The sequence below is a fragment of the Mesitornis unicolor genome, unplaced genomic scaffold (assembly GCF_000695765.1).
Source record: "Mesitornis unicolor isolate BGI_N332 unplaced genomic scaffold, ASM69576v1 scaffold3411, whole genome shotgun sequence".
NCBI classification, from domain to species: domain Eukaryota; kingdom Metazoa; phylum Chordata; class Aves; order Mesitornithiformes; family Mesitornithidae; genus Mesitornis; species Mesitornis unicolor.
Window position 1 is genome coordinate 770 of NW_010161569.1, and position 16310 is coordinate 17079.

The following is a 16310-nucleotide window of genomic DNA, read 5'->3' on the forward strand; positions in this document are numbered from 1 at the left end:
TGGCAGGAACTGCCATACCTCAATTTTGTAAGGATTGGAAATTACCAGGAAGTGTTTCTCCTCCTTTTTACTCAGCTCTGAAGCAAATACTCTCTCACAAAGAGAGAATCAGCTGCACAACAAGCTGCACACACAGAAATCGAGATGCACTCCCTCCATCCTCTGGCCCAGGTTCTGTGAAGCGTGTCCATGACATCTGTTCCACTTTCTGCCGACAGCGAAACAGAAAATCTTCGCCCCGCACGGGAGGAGGAGTCAGACCCCAGCACGCCCAGCAGCTGCCAGGCGCTGGCTTAAAGACCAGCGAGTGCTCCACTTGCATACATTACCCAGCAGCTCTTACAGCCCATGCTTCCCTCCAAACAAGATTAACTGGGGTCCCAAGTGTTCAGTTACAGGGGAGCAAAGGGTAAAGGCAGAAATTAGGCGATGCCGCTTGCAGCAGTATAGTACGAGGCTGCTTCCCTGACGAAGGCCAGTAAATGTTTCCCTGTACAACCTCGCTGACAAACGTTGATTTAATTGGATTTGAACAAACAACAGGAGGCTTACCTGTATAGTTTAAGCTCCCTTAATATTAAGCACAGAAATACTCCAAAGCTAGACAGTATCAATGCAATTCAGTAAATCATAAACAACCACCGCCAGAAATAAACCCCAGAAACCACTCTGCAGCCAGAGGTCAGTGCTTCTGCTGGTTAATTACCTCCAAGCCCACTATTTCAGACTGCAGTGCTCACAGAAACAGCTAAATGCTTCTGTCGATATCTCAGCGTGGACAAGTCTCTTCAGGTTGTGTCAAAATCCACACCTGACACTCCATTTAGCTTTGTAGCTACTGCAGATCAAAAATCAGCCTTGATTTCATGATGGGCTACTCTGCTTAACACAAAACAAACATCACCTGCACTTCTTCATTTAGTACCTCAGTACTTTAAAAGGTTTTCCCTAACACACAACAACTGGACCTTCTAAATGCACCGAAAAGCACGAAGGTGACCTAACAGCTGTACACAAAGGACATAACCAAGGTGTCAGGGCAGGTTTCAGTGCTAAGGACTTGCTGCCGCTGCCATCTCATTGAGGAGGAGCTGGAAAGCTGATGGGATGTACGTTTTTTATTGCAACACAGTATTTCAAGAGCAGGTGATGTTGCCCCAGCTGTTTTTCCTCAAGCAATCACAACCTCAGGGTGTCATTTCACCAGATGCCCTAAGCCAATTTAGCTGCTGAAAAGCGGGGGTCCTGCACCTGGCTCTCCCTCCATCCCTTTGCTATCAGAGCCACTCCATCCTCTCAGATCCCATCATGCTGCCCCTCACCTTTTGCCAAATTTAGCACATACCTGACTGCACAATGATCCAATTCATCTCACTGCAGCAGCAGCAAAATAGCCTGACAACAAAAAAGGACGCTGCCATTCTAGTGAGCTGAATCAGTTCACCATGTGATTAAATGAGTGCCAGAGCTAGCACAAGAGATTTGGAAGGCGGGAGGGGAGGAGGAAAGCTCCTTTTCGGAACAGTGAGCTGTGAATTCAGTTCAACCAGCAGGGAAAAAAATTGAATCATACCTTCAAGCCAGCTGGATGCCTGCCAGCTTCACCCATCTCGCCCATCCTCACTGGCACGCATCAAAGACATCAAAGACAACCAGCTACTGTGAACTGTGTCACAACAAAGTATTTGATCACATGAACCAAAAAACAAGATGCAAGGCAAAAATTAACCAGATTGCTAAGACCAAGGGATGATTCGTAAACAACCACTGTCTCCACACATCCTTTTTAAGTTAAAGATTCACCCTACACCACACAGATGCACCCGATCTTTTATGAGGGTTCTGGCACTTCTTTCCTTGGGAGCTTTTACAAACCAGAAAAACAGGCGCCTCAAACACTACCCCGGCACTTTCCTGACACGGTTGTTTGCAGGGAGTCTACCACACAATATTACACCTCAGCAAGCCGCTAATATTGGCAAAGTTCACCAATCATCACCAGGCAACGGGATGTGTCAGAACAGGCACAAACCAGTAGGAAAACCCCTTAATTCACATACTCACCATCCATAAGGAGCCAGTGCCCGGTCAGGACCCAGATAAGGACGAGCATCACAGACAGAGAAAATGAGAGCAACTCAGCAGCAGTGAAACGCCCACAGCAGCCAAAGGAAATCCTAGAAACAACACATAAACACCAGCTAGAAGATTGCAGGTTTCCATTTAAAGAACAGAAAATGGACGCTGTTGGAACAAGGCTCCACTGCTGATGAAAGATGCCAAGAACAACTGAGGGGAAGTTCCTTTGCCACAAATAGGTACCAAAATAGCAACAAAATAAAAGCTTTCTTCACATTCAAATACCGTGTGTATAGCCTGAACTACAGAGATGGAAAAAACCCTGTAAATCCTGGCACCTCTCTTGAAATTGTTACCATGAAGGCTATTTCCTACTGCCATCTAAGATAGCGCTTTTTGCAACATGAACCCCAGCCACAAGGTTAAAAAAACAAAGTTTCAAAACATGACATTAGCAACTGTAATTATCATTAGCATTGCTACAGTCTCTGAAAGAGCCGGCCTTAAAATCCATAGTCCAGCATTAACAAACACTAAGATCCAATACCAGATCCCAAACTCTGAAATCTCAGCCAAAGTAAGCCAAACTTCTTAAAAACCACTGTTGGGAAACCTACTCCCCTGCAGTGGTACCACATTTCCCAGGCTGGCAAGCCTGTGTGACTTGCATGAATGGTGCTTCCGAGTTTCGAAGTGAAAACGCAGTGTTGGCACAAAAAACATGCACAGACATCAGCCCTGAAGCCCCGAGATTAATACTGGTAACCAAAGACTCCGTTAAAGAATTCCCATTAAAATAAATAAATACAACATACAAGAGGAGGAGCAAAAGACTCCTCAAGTCCTTACTTGTTTTGAGGTGAACAAGGCCGTGTCAAGTACTGGCACATCGGGAGCAGAAGGAAAGCGAAAGCTATTGTTGCAAGAACTAGAAAAAGACAACAAGGCGATGTTAGTACATTGAGGCCTAATTTCTACAGCACCCAAACGAGCTTCTCCAATTTGAACAAGCTCTTGCAACAATGTTCTGTTATCATACACTGCAGTACTATTAAAGCAAGAGCAACTCAAGCCTCCAAGGTTTTCTGCAGAACTTCTATTGTCAGTGCGCTCTCAAACTTCAGTCACGAGAAAAGCTCTCAAAGGAATGCAATGCCCCATCCCCAAACCTTAAAAAAAAAGAACTCTTAAAGCTATTCATGATCACGTCAGCGAGAAAAAGTTTTCAAATATTCTGAAGTCTCCACAAAAGAACTTACTACAAACTGGCCGTGAGATTCCTTTAAAATTCTTCAACGCATGACGCAGACCAAGTCAGCGTAACAAAGGGGTTTTTTCCACTTTTTAACTCAGACACCCACCTCACACAAACCCCTTTATTCATTACTGAAACACAGCGCAGCTTAAAATACGTTACGTCCAGTAGCTGGCAACTTAAATTTGTTAAAATATGAAATGCTTTAAGTTGCAGAGAACAGGGCAATAAAAACACAGAAGTACCCAATTAGACCATTTCCATAAACATTCTCTTTTTTAAGAAGCATCTTTACCCCACCCACACATTTGTAAAAACGTTTAGTAACTGCTGGTATTTATAATCTTTTTTCCTTCCAGTCTGGGGGGTTATTTTTAAATAACAGCACTGACTCTGTACTAAGGACTGTTTAAAAGGCTGAGGAGTGAGGGCGTGGAGACACAGTCATGTCGGCAGCAGCATCCAGCACTGCTGTGGCAGCTACAGACTGAAAGGAAAATGGAAGTTGCCTGCTGCAGATCATCAAGAGAAGACTAAAGAAGGGTTTAAGAAACCAAACATCAGCTATAATTTGAAAGTCCTCCCACATCTGACTCTAAAATCGACAAAAAGAGGAAGTCAAACAGCTCTACTTGAGCGTCAGGGGACAGGGGGACCCAGTGCCGCAGCTCCATGTTCCCAGCTCCAGCAGGGTCCATCCTGCTGCCCAGCCGCTAACGAAGCTTTGCATTTTGGAGGTTCTGGGGCCAAACCCCCTGCGCTTAACGACACCCTCTGATGCACAAAAGTGTCAAAACCCAGGTTCAATAAAGATACCCAAGTGCACTAATCCAGACTCAATCCCCTTAAACCTGTCACAAGCCCCAGCTGACACAGCATCATCTAATTACACACTGTGAATGTTACAAATGAAGTTACAAATGTCAAGGGTATTCTGGAAATAAATGGACCGATAAGCTTGACAAATTAAAATCTGTCATTGTCATCAATCTTCCCTTATAATATCTTCTATATAAGTGTGTGTGTATATAAGTGTATCTATATATACATACATACACACACACATATTCCCCTACTATCTAGCATATTGTAGAAGTTACCTGAAGTAATAATTTATTATTAAGAGGAGAGAACAGATGTATCATAGGTCAAAGTTATAAAAGCATAATTCAGCAGATCTCTGCAGGTCTGCGCCTCCAGAATTGACACAGGAGTCTCAAGACTCATGTCAAGAGCAGAGATTTAGATTTCAGCCATCAACATGTTAAGGAGACTGGAGAGGATGCACAGCTCAGGAGTGAAAATCATGAGGGAAAAGCCTGCATTGCATGCATATACATGAAGTGAGAGAGGATGAGAGGTATTTAGGGGCTTACAAATCTTCTCAGACTCAGCGTGTGGACTGAGCAGTACAGTTTTTAAAAGCTGCTGCAAATTTGGAGCAGTAGGAAGAACCTTGCTGCCCTGAACGGCAGCTGGTCTCTTGAAGAGCTGCTGAAAGATCAAAAGGCCAAAATTTTCCAAAAATTGAAGTATATACTTAAACGACAACATGTAAATAATAACAAACAGGATCAGAGGGATTGCAATTTCTTTGCAGACAAGGCTTTCACTTTGGTTCTAAATTCAAGCAGTGCAAAAGAACAATAACCAAGATGCCAACAAGAGCAGAAGTACCCTTGAAACAAAGAAAAACCGCAAAAGAACAATAATCAAGATGCCAACGAGAGCAGAAGTACCCTTGAAACAAAGAAAAACTGCATGGAAGCAAAACCCAAAATGAAATAAAGAAAAGTCACCTCTGGATAGGATCTCCAGAGTTATGCCATGATCCTATAAAGTACCTGAATTATGAAACACCATGTACAGTTCTGAGCACTGACTTCTAAACAAGTGAACTTTATGTAAAATAATACAGCTAGCATCTTCCAGAACTCTGGCAATTAATACTTCAGTAAGGCTGGCAAATCTCTAAGTGGAAAATACTTCTCAAATAATACTTGTCACTTTATTAATAGCTACAGAGACATAAAAATACAACCGTGAAACCTGACGAGGTTTTTTTAAGATGTATTTTGACATGCATTATAATTCTTATCAACAATATTTAATTATATCAATGCTTTGTGTTCTATTCCAATTCTCATAAAAAGAAGACGACTCGGTCACCTGCTGTGCATATTGTGAAGACAACTTGAACTGAATCGAAGAAGAAGAACATAACTAGGAGAGACACAGACGCTCCGATCGGCAGGAACAGCGCCTGGGTGGAATCAATGGTTTGAATACCTGCAGAAGAAGAGAGACACATTTAACCGGGGCTATTTCTTACCATGCTCATGCTGACAGACTGTCCTCTCCAACGCAGGGGAGGTCTCTGGCAGAGAGAGATTCTTCTTCAGAATCACAGAATCTCAGGAGTTGGAAGGGACCTCGAAAGCTCATCCAGTCCAACCCCTGCCAGAGCAGGATCACCAGACCAGGTCACACAGGAACACGTCCAGGTTGGCCTTGAATGTCTGCAGAGAAGGAGACTCCACAACCTCTCTGGGCAGCCTGGGCCATGCTCTGTCACCCTCACAGTGAAAAAGTTTTTCCTCATGTTCAGGTTGAACCTCCTATGCTCCAGTTTGCTCCCATTGCCCCTTGTCCTGTCATTGGACATCACAGAGCAGAGCCTGGCTCCTTCCTCCTGACACTCGCCCTTTACAAATTTATAACCATGAATGAGGTCTCCCCTCAGTCTCCTCTGCTCCAAGCTAAAGAGACCCAGCTCCCTCAGCTGCTCCTCATAAGGGAGATGCTCCACTCCCTCCATCATCTTTGTGGCTCTGTGCTGGACTCTTTCAAGCAGTTCCTGTCCTTCTTGAACTGAGGGGCCTAGAACTGAACACAGTACACCCCATTTCAGTGCTGGTGCTATAACGTTCACTCCGAGACCCTCATGCGCCGCTGCAACCACGCACAGCAGCCTGTGCAAAACCACCCCAGCTGCACCGCGCGGCCGCAGCGCCAGGGTGTGCACAGCAACAGCCCTGCTCGGCAGAACCTAAGCACTGACAGCCGAGAGAAAAGGTTTGGTTTTCAGTTGTGCCATAGATAGCACGAGTAACAAGCTTAATAAATCCAAACAAAACACACCAGCATTATTTAGGGATTAGCAATCGTATAGCAATGATACATCCGCTTCATCTCACACTGAGCAACATAAACGTGTTGAACAGAGCAGATAAGTTTTATTTAACCTCTTTATTTAGCCCGACCGACAGCAGAGCTGCAAAGGGTGCCAGAGCTGCAAATTCCACTTGGGGGAAGGCCACCCTGCATTTAAATCGTATCACAAGATAGCACCGAGCCTAACAATAAAGGGCAGTTTTCAAAAAACACCCGAGTCATTTACCTGTTTATGAAACTACCAACTCGGCTCAACATGCAATATAATCAGCTTAAAAATTATGCTCACATTTTAGAGCTGAAAGCGAATTTAAATAGTGCAGCGATACTGAAGTATTTTATTCCGATTATTTTCCCCACCTCAACCATGTACTGTGACTATTAGGGATATTAATAATGGGACTGATTTTTTTGGTGTATTTAGTATATTGTACCATGAGTTTTTAGAATTACTAACAAAATTGAGATTGGACTTTGAAAAGCCCACCTATCCCTACAAATTTTAATTCTTAACCAGTCTCTGTGGCTGTATTTTCATCACAAGTGGGAGGAAGAGAAGCTAAAAGTAGTAAACCAATCCAAAATACAAGACATACTTGTAGAGCATTAAAATAATGGGTAACATCTGAAGTAGTCACTTGACAAGAAGGATCCAAATTGTCTCTAATGACCTAGATGAGATCTAAAACCAGCTTAGCATCACTGTGTTATCCCAAAATAATTAAACACTGCTGTATGAAGCAGTCACAGGATTTTAAGGATAAGCTCTTAGGTTATCAAGCAGAACGTGTGTGCAGATGTGTGTACACACAGACACACACACACAAGTACACATACACATTGTTTGTGCATCTGGGTGTGAGGATGTCTCTTTTTGGTTTTGTGGAAGAGCAGCAAGTTGCCTAAATAAGGGGTTACCTACACAACCCCGTTACTAATGGAGCTGTTGAAAAACCTCGAGCACACATGAAATACACTCGCTACAACCGAGTATCTGTCAGAAGTATTTAATCCTTTTCATAAACAAAGAGCTAAACCGTGAGCATGGAAGCCATGGCACTTGCACTGTATGGATATTTATTAGTTCAGGTCACAGATCTAGTATTCTTAAACCTAAGCAGCACAATAAATTTTAAAAATAAGAAGCAGAAGAACTCAGGATTTCTGTGTTACTGAGGTCTGGGACAAAAAGGTGAAGTACAGTATAGACAGTTCAGTGATGATAGGGCAAAGACACAGAAGCTCCTGCATTCTCATCTGTGACTTAGATCCAGTTCCTTCTGCTTTGAGAAGGAGCATTTATTCACACGCCCTTCAGCTTCCCCAGGGAAAAAGCAAACACAACTGAACCCCAGAAGTGACAAACTACAAACCACCTTGGCATATGGGAATTAGTGCCTGCAGTGTTAAATGTCAAAGTTCTTCATTTCCTTTCTGATCGTTTTGACGGCTAATCCCCGTAATGTGCTTATTCCCCAGCCCCAGACTGTCCTCTCTTCCTTCCCAGATGCCAAAAGCCTCAACAGTTCATTGCTGAATCACCAAGCACAGCAACCTCTTTGCTCTGTGTTGGCAACAGCGGCAGTGCTCTGACAACCACGTAAATTCTGTCCACAATAAAAAAGGCAAAAAAGCAGAAGACTCATACAAAGCAATTATGTTAATAATTTTGTAATTTTTAAGCTGCATTTCCTACTTTAAACAAAACAACCTCAGCATTCAGGGTGTTGTGCACAGGGCTGCTCACATCTCACTCCTGTCTTTCAAACTTGCTGAAATTACTCATTCTAGAGCCCGTTTTCAGAACATGCCCATAGAAACCGCTGTAAGCTAAACTCAGGTGTGAATTTACAGCACACGGTGTACAATGCATTCCACTCTGTCTGCATACGTATTTGTATCTGCAAAACAGCGCATCCTAAATGGCCAAGCTGCCTGGAATCTGTTTATCGATTACAGAGGGGACAACCACCACCTAGGAGGTGACACGTTAATCCCACTCTGACTAGATTGTGTGTAGACAAGTATTGTGTTGTCTGTTCCAGATGAGTTGCCCAAAGCCATGTGAACTCCATACTTCAATTTCTCTATTGATAAAGCCAAATGATCCTTATGGGCTTGTTAGCATCCATGAGATCTCTCATGGCTAACACAGCAAAGTGATACACTCCAGGCAAACACAAATTGCAGCCCCTTCTGGTAACCGTGTGGGGGATTCATTTTAATATTTTTTTAAAGTAAAGCAGTTTCCATTTCCAGTAAAACCTGACACACTGTGCAGCATGCAATTTCTGTGCACTACTGAAACGTTACGTTGGTGTTTTCAATTTAGCTTCCATGGGCATGACCTAGAGAGCGGTATCAGTGCACAGCGAGATGGCAAGTGCTGAGACAAAGCAGTTCCATGAAATCAGGTGCATCTACAACCCCCACGGACGGATGAAGCAAAAGAAGACGCAGCACACTGAAGTAATGAAGGAAAGATAAGAAGTAAAGCTAACCCTTACTGTTATTGGTGCTGTTGCCATTAAAGGACCCAGCTGCACTGCTATTGTCTTTCTCCTTGTCTTGATTCTCAAAGTCCATGTTCAGAGACCTGCAAGAAACAAAGCAAACTTAACAGGCAAGTTTCTAACTCCTATTTCATCAGCTACTGTCTCATTAGCCATTTTACCACAGCATCCTCTCCCTGCAAAAGCACTTTACTACTGGTTATTTAAAAAAACACCAAGATACAGTGGAAAACTTAAAAATTTAAAAAATTCTTCTAGTTAGAGCTGAGGCACCAAATCACACACGCCCTCAGTGAGAGCAGTCACCATAGCGTCTGAACTGGGAACTGTTACCAACAAACTGCAACAAAGATCTTTATCTGCATTACTGGCAAGTGTAGATCACGCTGAAAAAGCAATGAATGTTTCAGCTCTCGGATGTGTATGAACTCTTTCCAAGTTCTCATTTTCATCTTTTTCATTGAAATTTAAATATCAGGCTTCACTTTTAAAACAACGCTACTTCCTTCCTCTTAAGTCTTGCTATGAATGATGACCAAAACAAGCTTGTAAGCACTTGTCTGCTGAGTGTAAGGTCTTATTTAGTTGAAAAGTTTCAGCGAAGCCCAGAAAGTACGCAGCTACATAATTTAGATACAGATGACTAGAGGAAGCCAGTACAATATTTGTGCTATTTATTTCACTTAAGGTCTGTTGGGGTCAGCAATAATTTCTACTGTTAAATTCCAGGTTGTTTTATATAAAAAGACCAGCAATCCAGTTCACCATGATTAGTTTCTCACTCTGATACGTGCATATCATCCGTGACGTAGCTGCAGGTTTATTTATTCAAATATGAATAAAGAACCACCAGAAGCACTGTACAGCTCCTTTCTTCAGTTTACCGCAGCATCAAATCCCAAGTATTTCAATAAAACTTCCAGGTCGACAGGCCTTACACTCCTTTGCAAGTTGAACTGTGAGTCACTGTACCATGCAAAGTAAACAAATGTTATTAATTTGTCAGACAAGTAAAAAATGCACCACAACCTTGCACACAGCTCTATAGGTACCAAAGCTACTTCATTTCCGTGCATTGGTTACCTACAGCAAGGCACAGGTGAGCAATTTTGTGCTGCAGTTACACAACCTGAAATCAAGCACATCTAGATCTGCAGTATCAAGACAAACGTGGTACACCAGAAAGAGCTTGAGCAGTTTTGCTGAATTAAAAAAAAAAGAAAAAAGAGGCTCTTCCAGTCTAAACTTCTGCTTCAACTTCATACAAAGCAGTGGTATGAAATTAAAGCTGCTTTTGGGCTCAGGAATAAGTCTGGGTTGAGCTTCAACCTCTGACATACAGTACTTCTACATAGACTGTGGATCATCAACTAAAAAAGTTATCAAAAATGCAAACAGGCAATGGAGAATACTGAAAATCCTACAAATTATCTGTTTTTCTTAGCTTGTTCTTCTAAAGTCTCTCTGCTCTGCACCTTGTTTGGGATGCCTGCCTTTAGCCTTCATTCACATTTCCTTTGTCCCCATTAATGCACTGTAGCTTCATAACTTTCCTCTCAAGCAATAAAAATCCAGGAGGAAGCCATCAACCCTCCAGGACCTGATCCAAGACTGGGCCAAACAAGATCATTCTTTTCTCGGAGCAGTGCTTCAGTCCTCTCTGAATTAGCACAGTTCAGCAGAGCTTCACACCATCCTTGTCCCAGTGGCATCGGGCGACTCGTAATTTAAGGGGCTGCTACCAGGAAAGAAAACTGGAAAGAAACTATCAGCTCTGCTGCTCATAGAGAACTTCAGCCCTTCCTCTTTCACTGCAATAGTGTCAGCAATTATTACATTATTATCTATGAACATCCCTACCTCAAAAGTAAGCATAAATTAGGAAATTGTTTTCACTTAAAAACATAGCTGCTGGTCCAAGACAACTTCTGAGTAATCTCCAATCATTTTATGATTCGGCTTTTCCCTCTGCTACGAATTACCACTAACATAATAAGAAAATTGAGAAGTGATCACTAAAACGTCCTCCAAGAAAGTTAAAAGTGATACTGTAAAACAAGAGACGCTGAAAAGCACTGGACTGTAAAGAAACTGCAAGCTGAGAAACATTTGCTTTTCTGTTCAGGTTTCTGCTGGGCTTCCAAAGCAACACGGAGCCAGCACCTCCCGTCGGGCAATAAACGCCGCCGCTGTTTCTTCCGTGGGTCCTCAGCTCACGCTGGTAGGATTTCCAGCACAACGTTTCAAAGAAGCAGAGCTCAGCCTCCCACAGGGAACACTCGGTAGGGTTACACCAAGGCCAAGGGAATGAGTAAGCTGCTGGCACGTTATTATCATGGAAGTTCAGATTCACCACGGATCACTTCCACTGCAGGAACGTTTCGGAGAAGCCCCACGGGAGAATATTCTTATGAAACAACAGAGGAAATACAAGAGCAAGGCTGCATCTATAGAGTTGCTTGCAGATCCAATGTATTGAGAAGTTCCTTCTTGCTCTATTTAGTGAGGACAGTCAACTATCTTAACAGCTCCGGGACTTGGGGAATTGTGGGATTGTCACAGAATTGCCAGATTTCAATTGCTCCAAATAAAAAATTACTATCAGAATCAGTCACTGACCTGAGATGGTTTAAACCAAATCTCCATGCATATTATAAAGAGAGAGAGTCTAAACTATGTTGTGTGCTCTAACATTGCTACAGTTGGTTATAAAATGTCCCTGTGAGATTCAAGGACAAGTTCCAATGCAAGACCTGGAGTGGGAATAAAAACAGGGGAAATAACAGCAGAAAGTGCACATAAAAATGCTTTAACTGTCTAGATGGAGTGAGAGTGCCCGAGTCCCACACCTCCGATCATAACACCTTGCCTTCAGCAGGCATTTGATGTGCACCACTGGTGTGTGCCCACGTCCAGACAACCTCGGTAGCATTCGGTGAGGTCTGCCCGAAGTCCTGCTTCCACCCTGCCAGAGCTGTGGCTGCAGATGCTCGTGAACTCCAAGCACAGCCTATCCTGAAGTTGTATTGTGAAACATGTGTCCTGATTTCTGTAAATATCAAGTTGTAAAGCCAACCATAAGGACACCGTGTGAACTACTTTCTATGTACACACCTACTTTAGGTACCCAAAGCCTAGAGACAGAAGACAGCAGTTTCAACCCATGCTTCTTGGTTTGGCTTAAAAGCAGATACTTGAACAGGCAGATCCTGGGTTAAACCAGGCTTTACATAAGCTGGGAGAGCATGTCTGGGTATGTGATAGGATAGAAAAAGATTTAGCTGTTACCTGCCTGCAAATTAACCTCAACATTTAAATCACAGAGGAGCACTTGGACAAGAATAGGTGGCTGCCTTGCAAGAACCTGTAGGAAACAGTCTGTTTCAAGCCAAGCTCACCTCTAAAACCCACAAGTAACACATATACTTTCATGCTCTAGTTTACAGCTTGTAACGGTTTAAAAGATTATACTTGTCCCTTTGGCAGTCAATAACAAAGTAGGTCAAGTTCAAGGACTGAGACACAGTCAGAATGGATGTGGAAGGGATGTTCAGGAGGGCTTGAAGCTTGAACTCCTGACCCAGCACTAACGTAGGAAGGAAACGCTCGTTCATCCACAGTACGAGAAGTGGTAACTCAGCTCTGTAAACTGTACTTTGTTCTGGATGTGGACTTTACTCATGATCTAGCAGACATTCTTCTAAATGTCTTGGAAGGTTGTTTGTTTTGGTTTTGGACAAATGCTGCTTGTATGAACAAGGAGAGTAGACCAAGGCTTTCCTTCGTTCCCCTGAAACCTCCTGCATTAGATCAGATCCACCACGCACGTGGATTTTATCCTAATGACTCACCCACCCAATTCTTTCTGATCCTATTACCGCACTTCTGTTCAAGTCATTTGCCAGCAATACCACAATAACTCTATTTGCTCCTTTTCAGACTGAAAATCAGAAGCCAAACCCACTTTCTGCAGCATGAAGGTTACCTACGGAGCGCTGCTTTCTTTCTGTCTTACGACAGCTCCACTTGAGCTGAAGCACTCAGGCCTAGAGGAGGACATCCTTCTTGTCATTTGAGAACAAGCACCCTCAGCCCTAGCTTTCGTCTTTCCGGCAAGTCCCTTTTCTAAGAAAATCCCCCCACTTTGTCAGAAGTTTTTATTTTACTACTTTAGGAATTTCCAGATGAATATCATTGATGAATATCACCTCATTGAATTTCTTAAAGAACTTGGTTGTATCTTAGACCCCTTTGTTAACACCACTTGACAGTTTTCTGTAAAAAAAAATGCTTTTGCTCTCACTTGTTGACCAAACAGAATGGGAATTTGCTCCAGTCACCATCATAACTGTGCATTGCAGCCCAGGCATCTGCTAAAGATCTACATATAGGAAATTAATTAGGAAATTAATTTTAAAACTATAGGACCCTATGTTGGTCAGTAATACCAGATCCCCACCTTGGGATCTTCAGGCTAGACTTAAAAGAAGCAGACTACAACATTTCCTCAGTTGATTTGTATCCATCACCATTCCACTACTTCATCCACAGCCAGATTATTCTGAAGTTTGCAGTCCTGGTTAAGCAAGCAGCTTGAGATGTAAATTGTAGGCCAAGATGGTAAAAGGGCACATCTATATGGGAACAGCATGGCAAAGAGCAGGGGAACATTTTTAAGAGCAAGGAGCTCTGCGGAGAGCAGGCAATTCAAGCACTCCTGCTGTTTTATACTGCACTATGTTTTCACAATTGATCTTAATAAACGTTATGGCTTATTGCAGCCAGATGCATGGTTCCTTCTTACACAACCGTGTAAATTTAGTTAAAAACTGCATTAGTCTCTCAACTGTAAGTCAGACTGACTCAAAATTAAACATTTCTCAAAAACAACCTTTCATTTCTTTTTTATTTTCAGTATGTCTAGATCTTGTCTTCCTAAAGCCTTCCGTTTTAATTCCATCAGCAGTGCTGTGACCCAGCACTCCCTGGCAACAACAGGCAGCTTTTATAAAAGAATGGCTCTTTCACTATACGATTTCATTAAGTTATGATGGCAATTTAAAACCTCTTATTCTAACAGCCATGACTTACATCATATACATGACCATGGCTATCATCTCTTTCAGGACTACTCAGAGCGGTTTAGGGACTTCACAGCGTGAGTATGGCTTCTTGTGGCAGACTTGTTAAATGAAACAATGTCCTTCAAGAAATAGGAAGAAAACCATGTTGTGCTTAAGTCTGAAAGAAATCATATTTTAATGCTGTGATTTTTAAAAAAATACGTCAGCATGAACCTCGATCTTTAGGTGCCACTACATTAAAACAAACTGTGTAGCACAAGATGCAAGTCTAAAGGGACAACATTTTCTCTAGACTACACTCAAGTCTCCTAAGATGGGGCCAATGTGATTTCTGAAGATTCACGTGTATCCTGCAGTGGTTCTCAGGCACTTCACTGGAACTGAACACCGACGGTGTTCCCCACTTCTCTATGAAGCTGTTACTCACACTCAAGTGAACAGCGCTGGGACTCAGGAGTCTCCGCTTTACAAGACTTATTTGCAGTCAGAACAAGAACACGCTGAATCGACCCTCACTGAAACATTTCATATAAAACTCGACCATCAATAACATTACATTCCCGTCTCTCTTGACAATCCCCTTTTAGACCCTGCAGAATACAATTTTACAGAACTCTCTTCAAGGACTAACCTCAAAGTTATCTCCTATGTGCTTGCAACTTGACATACAATCACATCTTTCAGAAACACCACGTATCTACATTTTCTTCCCCTTCCATTTCCTTTTCAGAAGCAAGAAATATTTCATTTACATTAGCCATCAGTCAAAGACACAACGAAACAAAAGACATAAGCTGCATTCAATCACTTGTCATATTTATTTGAAAAAGAGAAATACCGTTGAACCGTAAAGAAAAATCTTACCTGAAACTGCCGTAGACTATGAGGAGAATAGAAATCAGGAAAGTAGACACTTGACTGGAATCCACAAGGGAATATGCCCTGGAATTGGGACAAAGAAGGCAGGTGTGTCATCATGAGCATCCGTTTTTCCCACTGCCATTTACTAATTCTTTTTCTTATTGTAGTACAAATAGAGAACTGGATGACAAACCCTTATGGCAGCTCTTTCTAAAGTTCCCGTATAATCTAAGAATATATAGCTTGTAAATTAACTTTATATTCAAGACTGCAGCATGCATAATCTGTACAACCAAGAACAACGCAAAATCCTTGAGGTAATTTCTTCTGAACTCACTGTATTCAGACTTTTTTTCTCAAACACATCAAAACGGCTTCTTAAGAAGGTATTTACAAGGTATTTACATGTTTACCTTACACGTAAATAACACTGACCAGTTTTCTGTGAGGGTTCTTACGTCTTGACTGATAACAGTTAAATTGCAATATGGCACTCAAGGTTCACTTAGACGGGGTGGGGGAGGCAGAGTGGGGGAGAAAGGAAGCCCACAACTGAAAAATGTGTTTCTTAAACCACACACAATTCCTTCCCTATTGCACCTTGCAGAACACTTGACACAGGATTCCCAACTGAAACTTCAGAACCCCAGCGTTAGTTAGATCGATGTCCTGACACAACACACCTTGGTGTTGAAAGCACAGAAATACAAACATTAGTATCTGCTTGTTTCTTTCCCTGCCCTTGACAGACCAAAGCCTACTCCGCAGTTTACCATGAAGCTTCTTCTTCTGGACTCTGGGACAGAGGCAGGCTCTGCAGGTTCCCCGCTGGCAGACAGCTGGGGAGCGGGGCCGACAGACCAGAGGGCAGAAAGCCTTCAAAGGAGACCTTGAGGAAGGGACCCACAAGAAGACAACAGCTCGCGAGCCACGAGAAATGATCGCTCCCTGTACTCGGCACTTGTGAAGCTGTGTCTCGAGTACCGAGTACAGGTTTGGGCGTCCCAAAAGAGCAAAAGCCCGGCTGCCTGGAGCAGCCACCACGGCGGTGGGGTCCAACGGCCAAGGAGCGGCTGTGGGAGTTGCACTGCAGCTCCCAACCGCTCTCCAGCAACTTCTGCTAAAGTCATGGACAGGAACAACGCCCAGTGTTAATTGAATTAGTCTTGTACTACAAAAAGGATAACTACATATTTCTGAAAACCAACTGAAAAGCCTAAATTCAGCAAGACCGTGGATATGGAACAAAGACAATTGAATTATATGATTGTTCCAAATTAAATATCACTAAGCAAATAAAAACTAAAGCTACAACAGTTAAAGAATCATTCCTCCCAGTCCCAA

General features: G+C 42.7%; 1 protein-coding gene across 1 annotated transcript; it reads right to left on the minus strand.

The window, feature by feature from the left end:
* Positions 1–2064: 2064 nt before the first annotated feature.
* On the minus strand, positions 2065–15047 carry LOC104547576 (signal peptide peptidase-like 3; the record flags this gene model as incomplete). The annotated part of the gene is made up of 5 exons (XM_010193347.1): positions 2065–2177; positions 2929–3007; positions 5504–5623; positions 9016–9104; positions 14970–15047. Coding segments are annotated over 5 exons (479 nt in total), but the record flags the coding sequence as incomplete, so codon positions are not given.
* Between the last annotated feature and the right edge of the window lie 1263 nt (positions 15048–16310).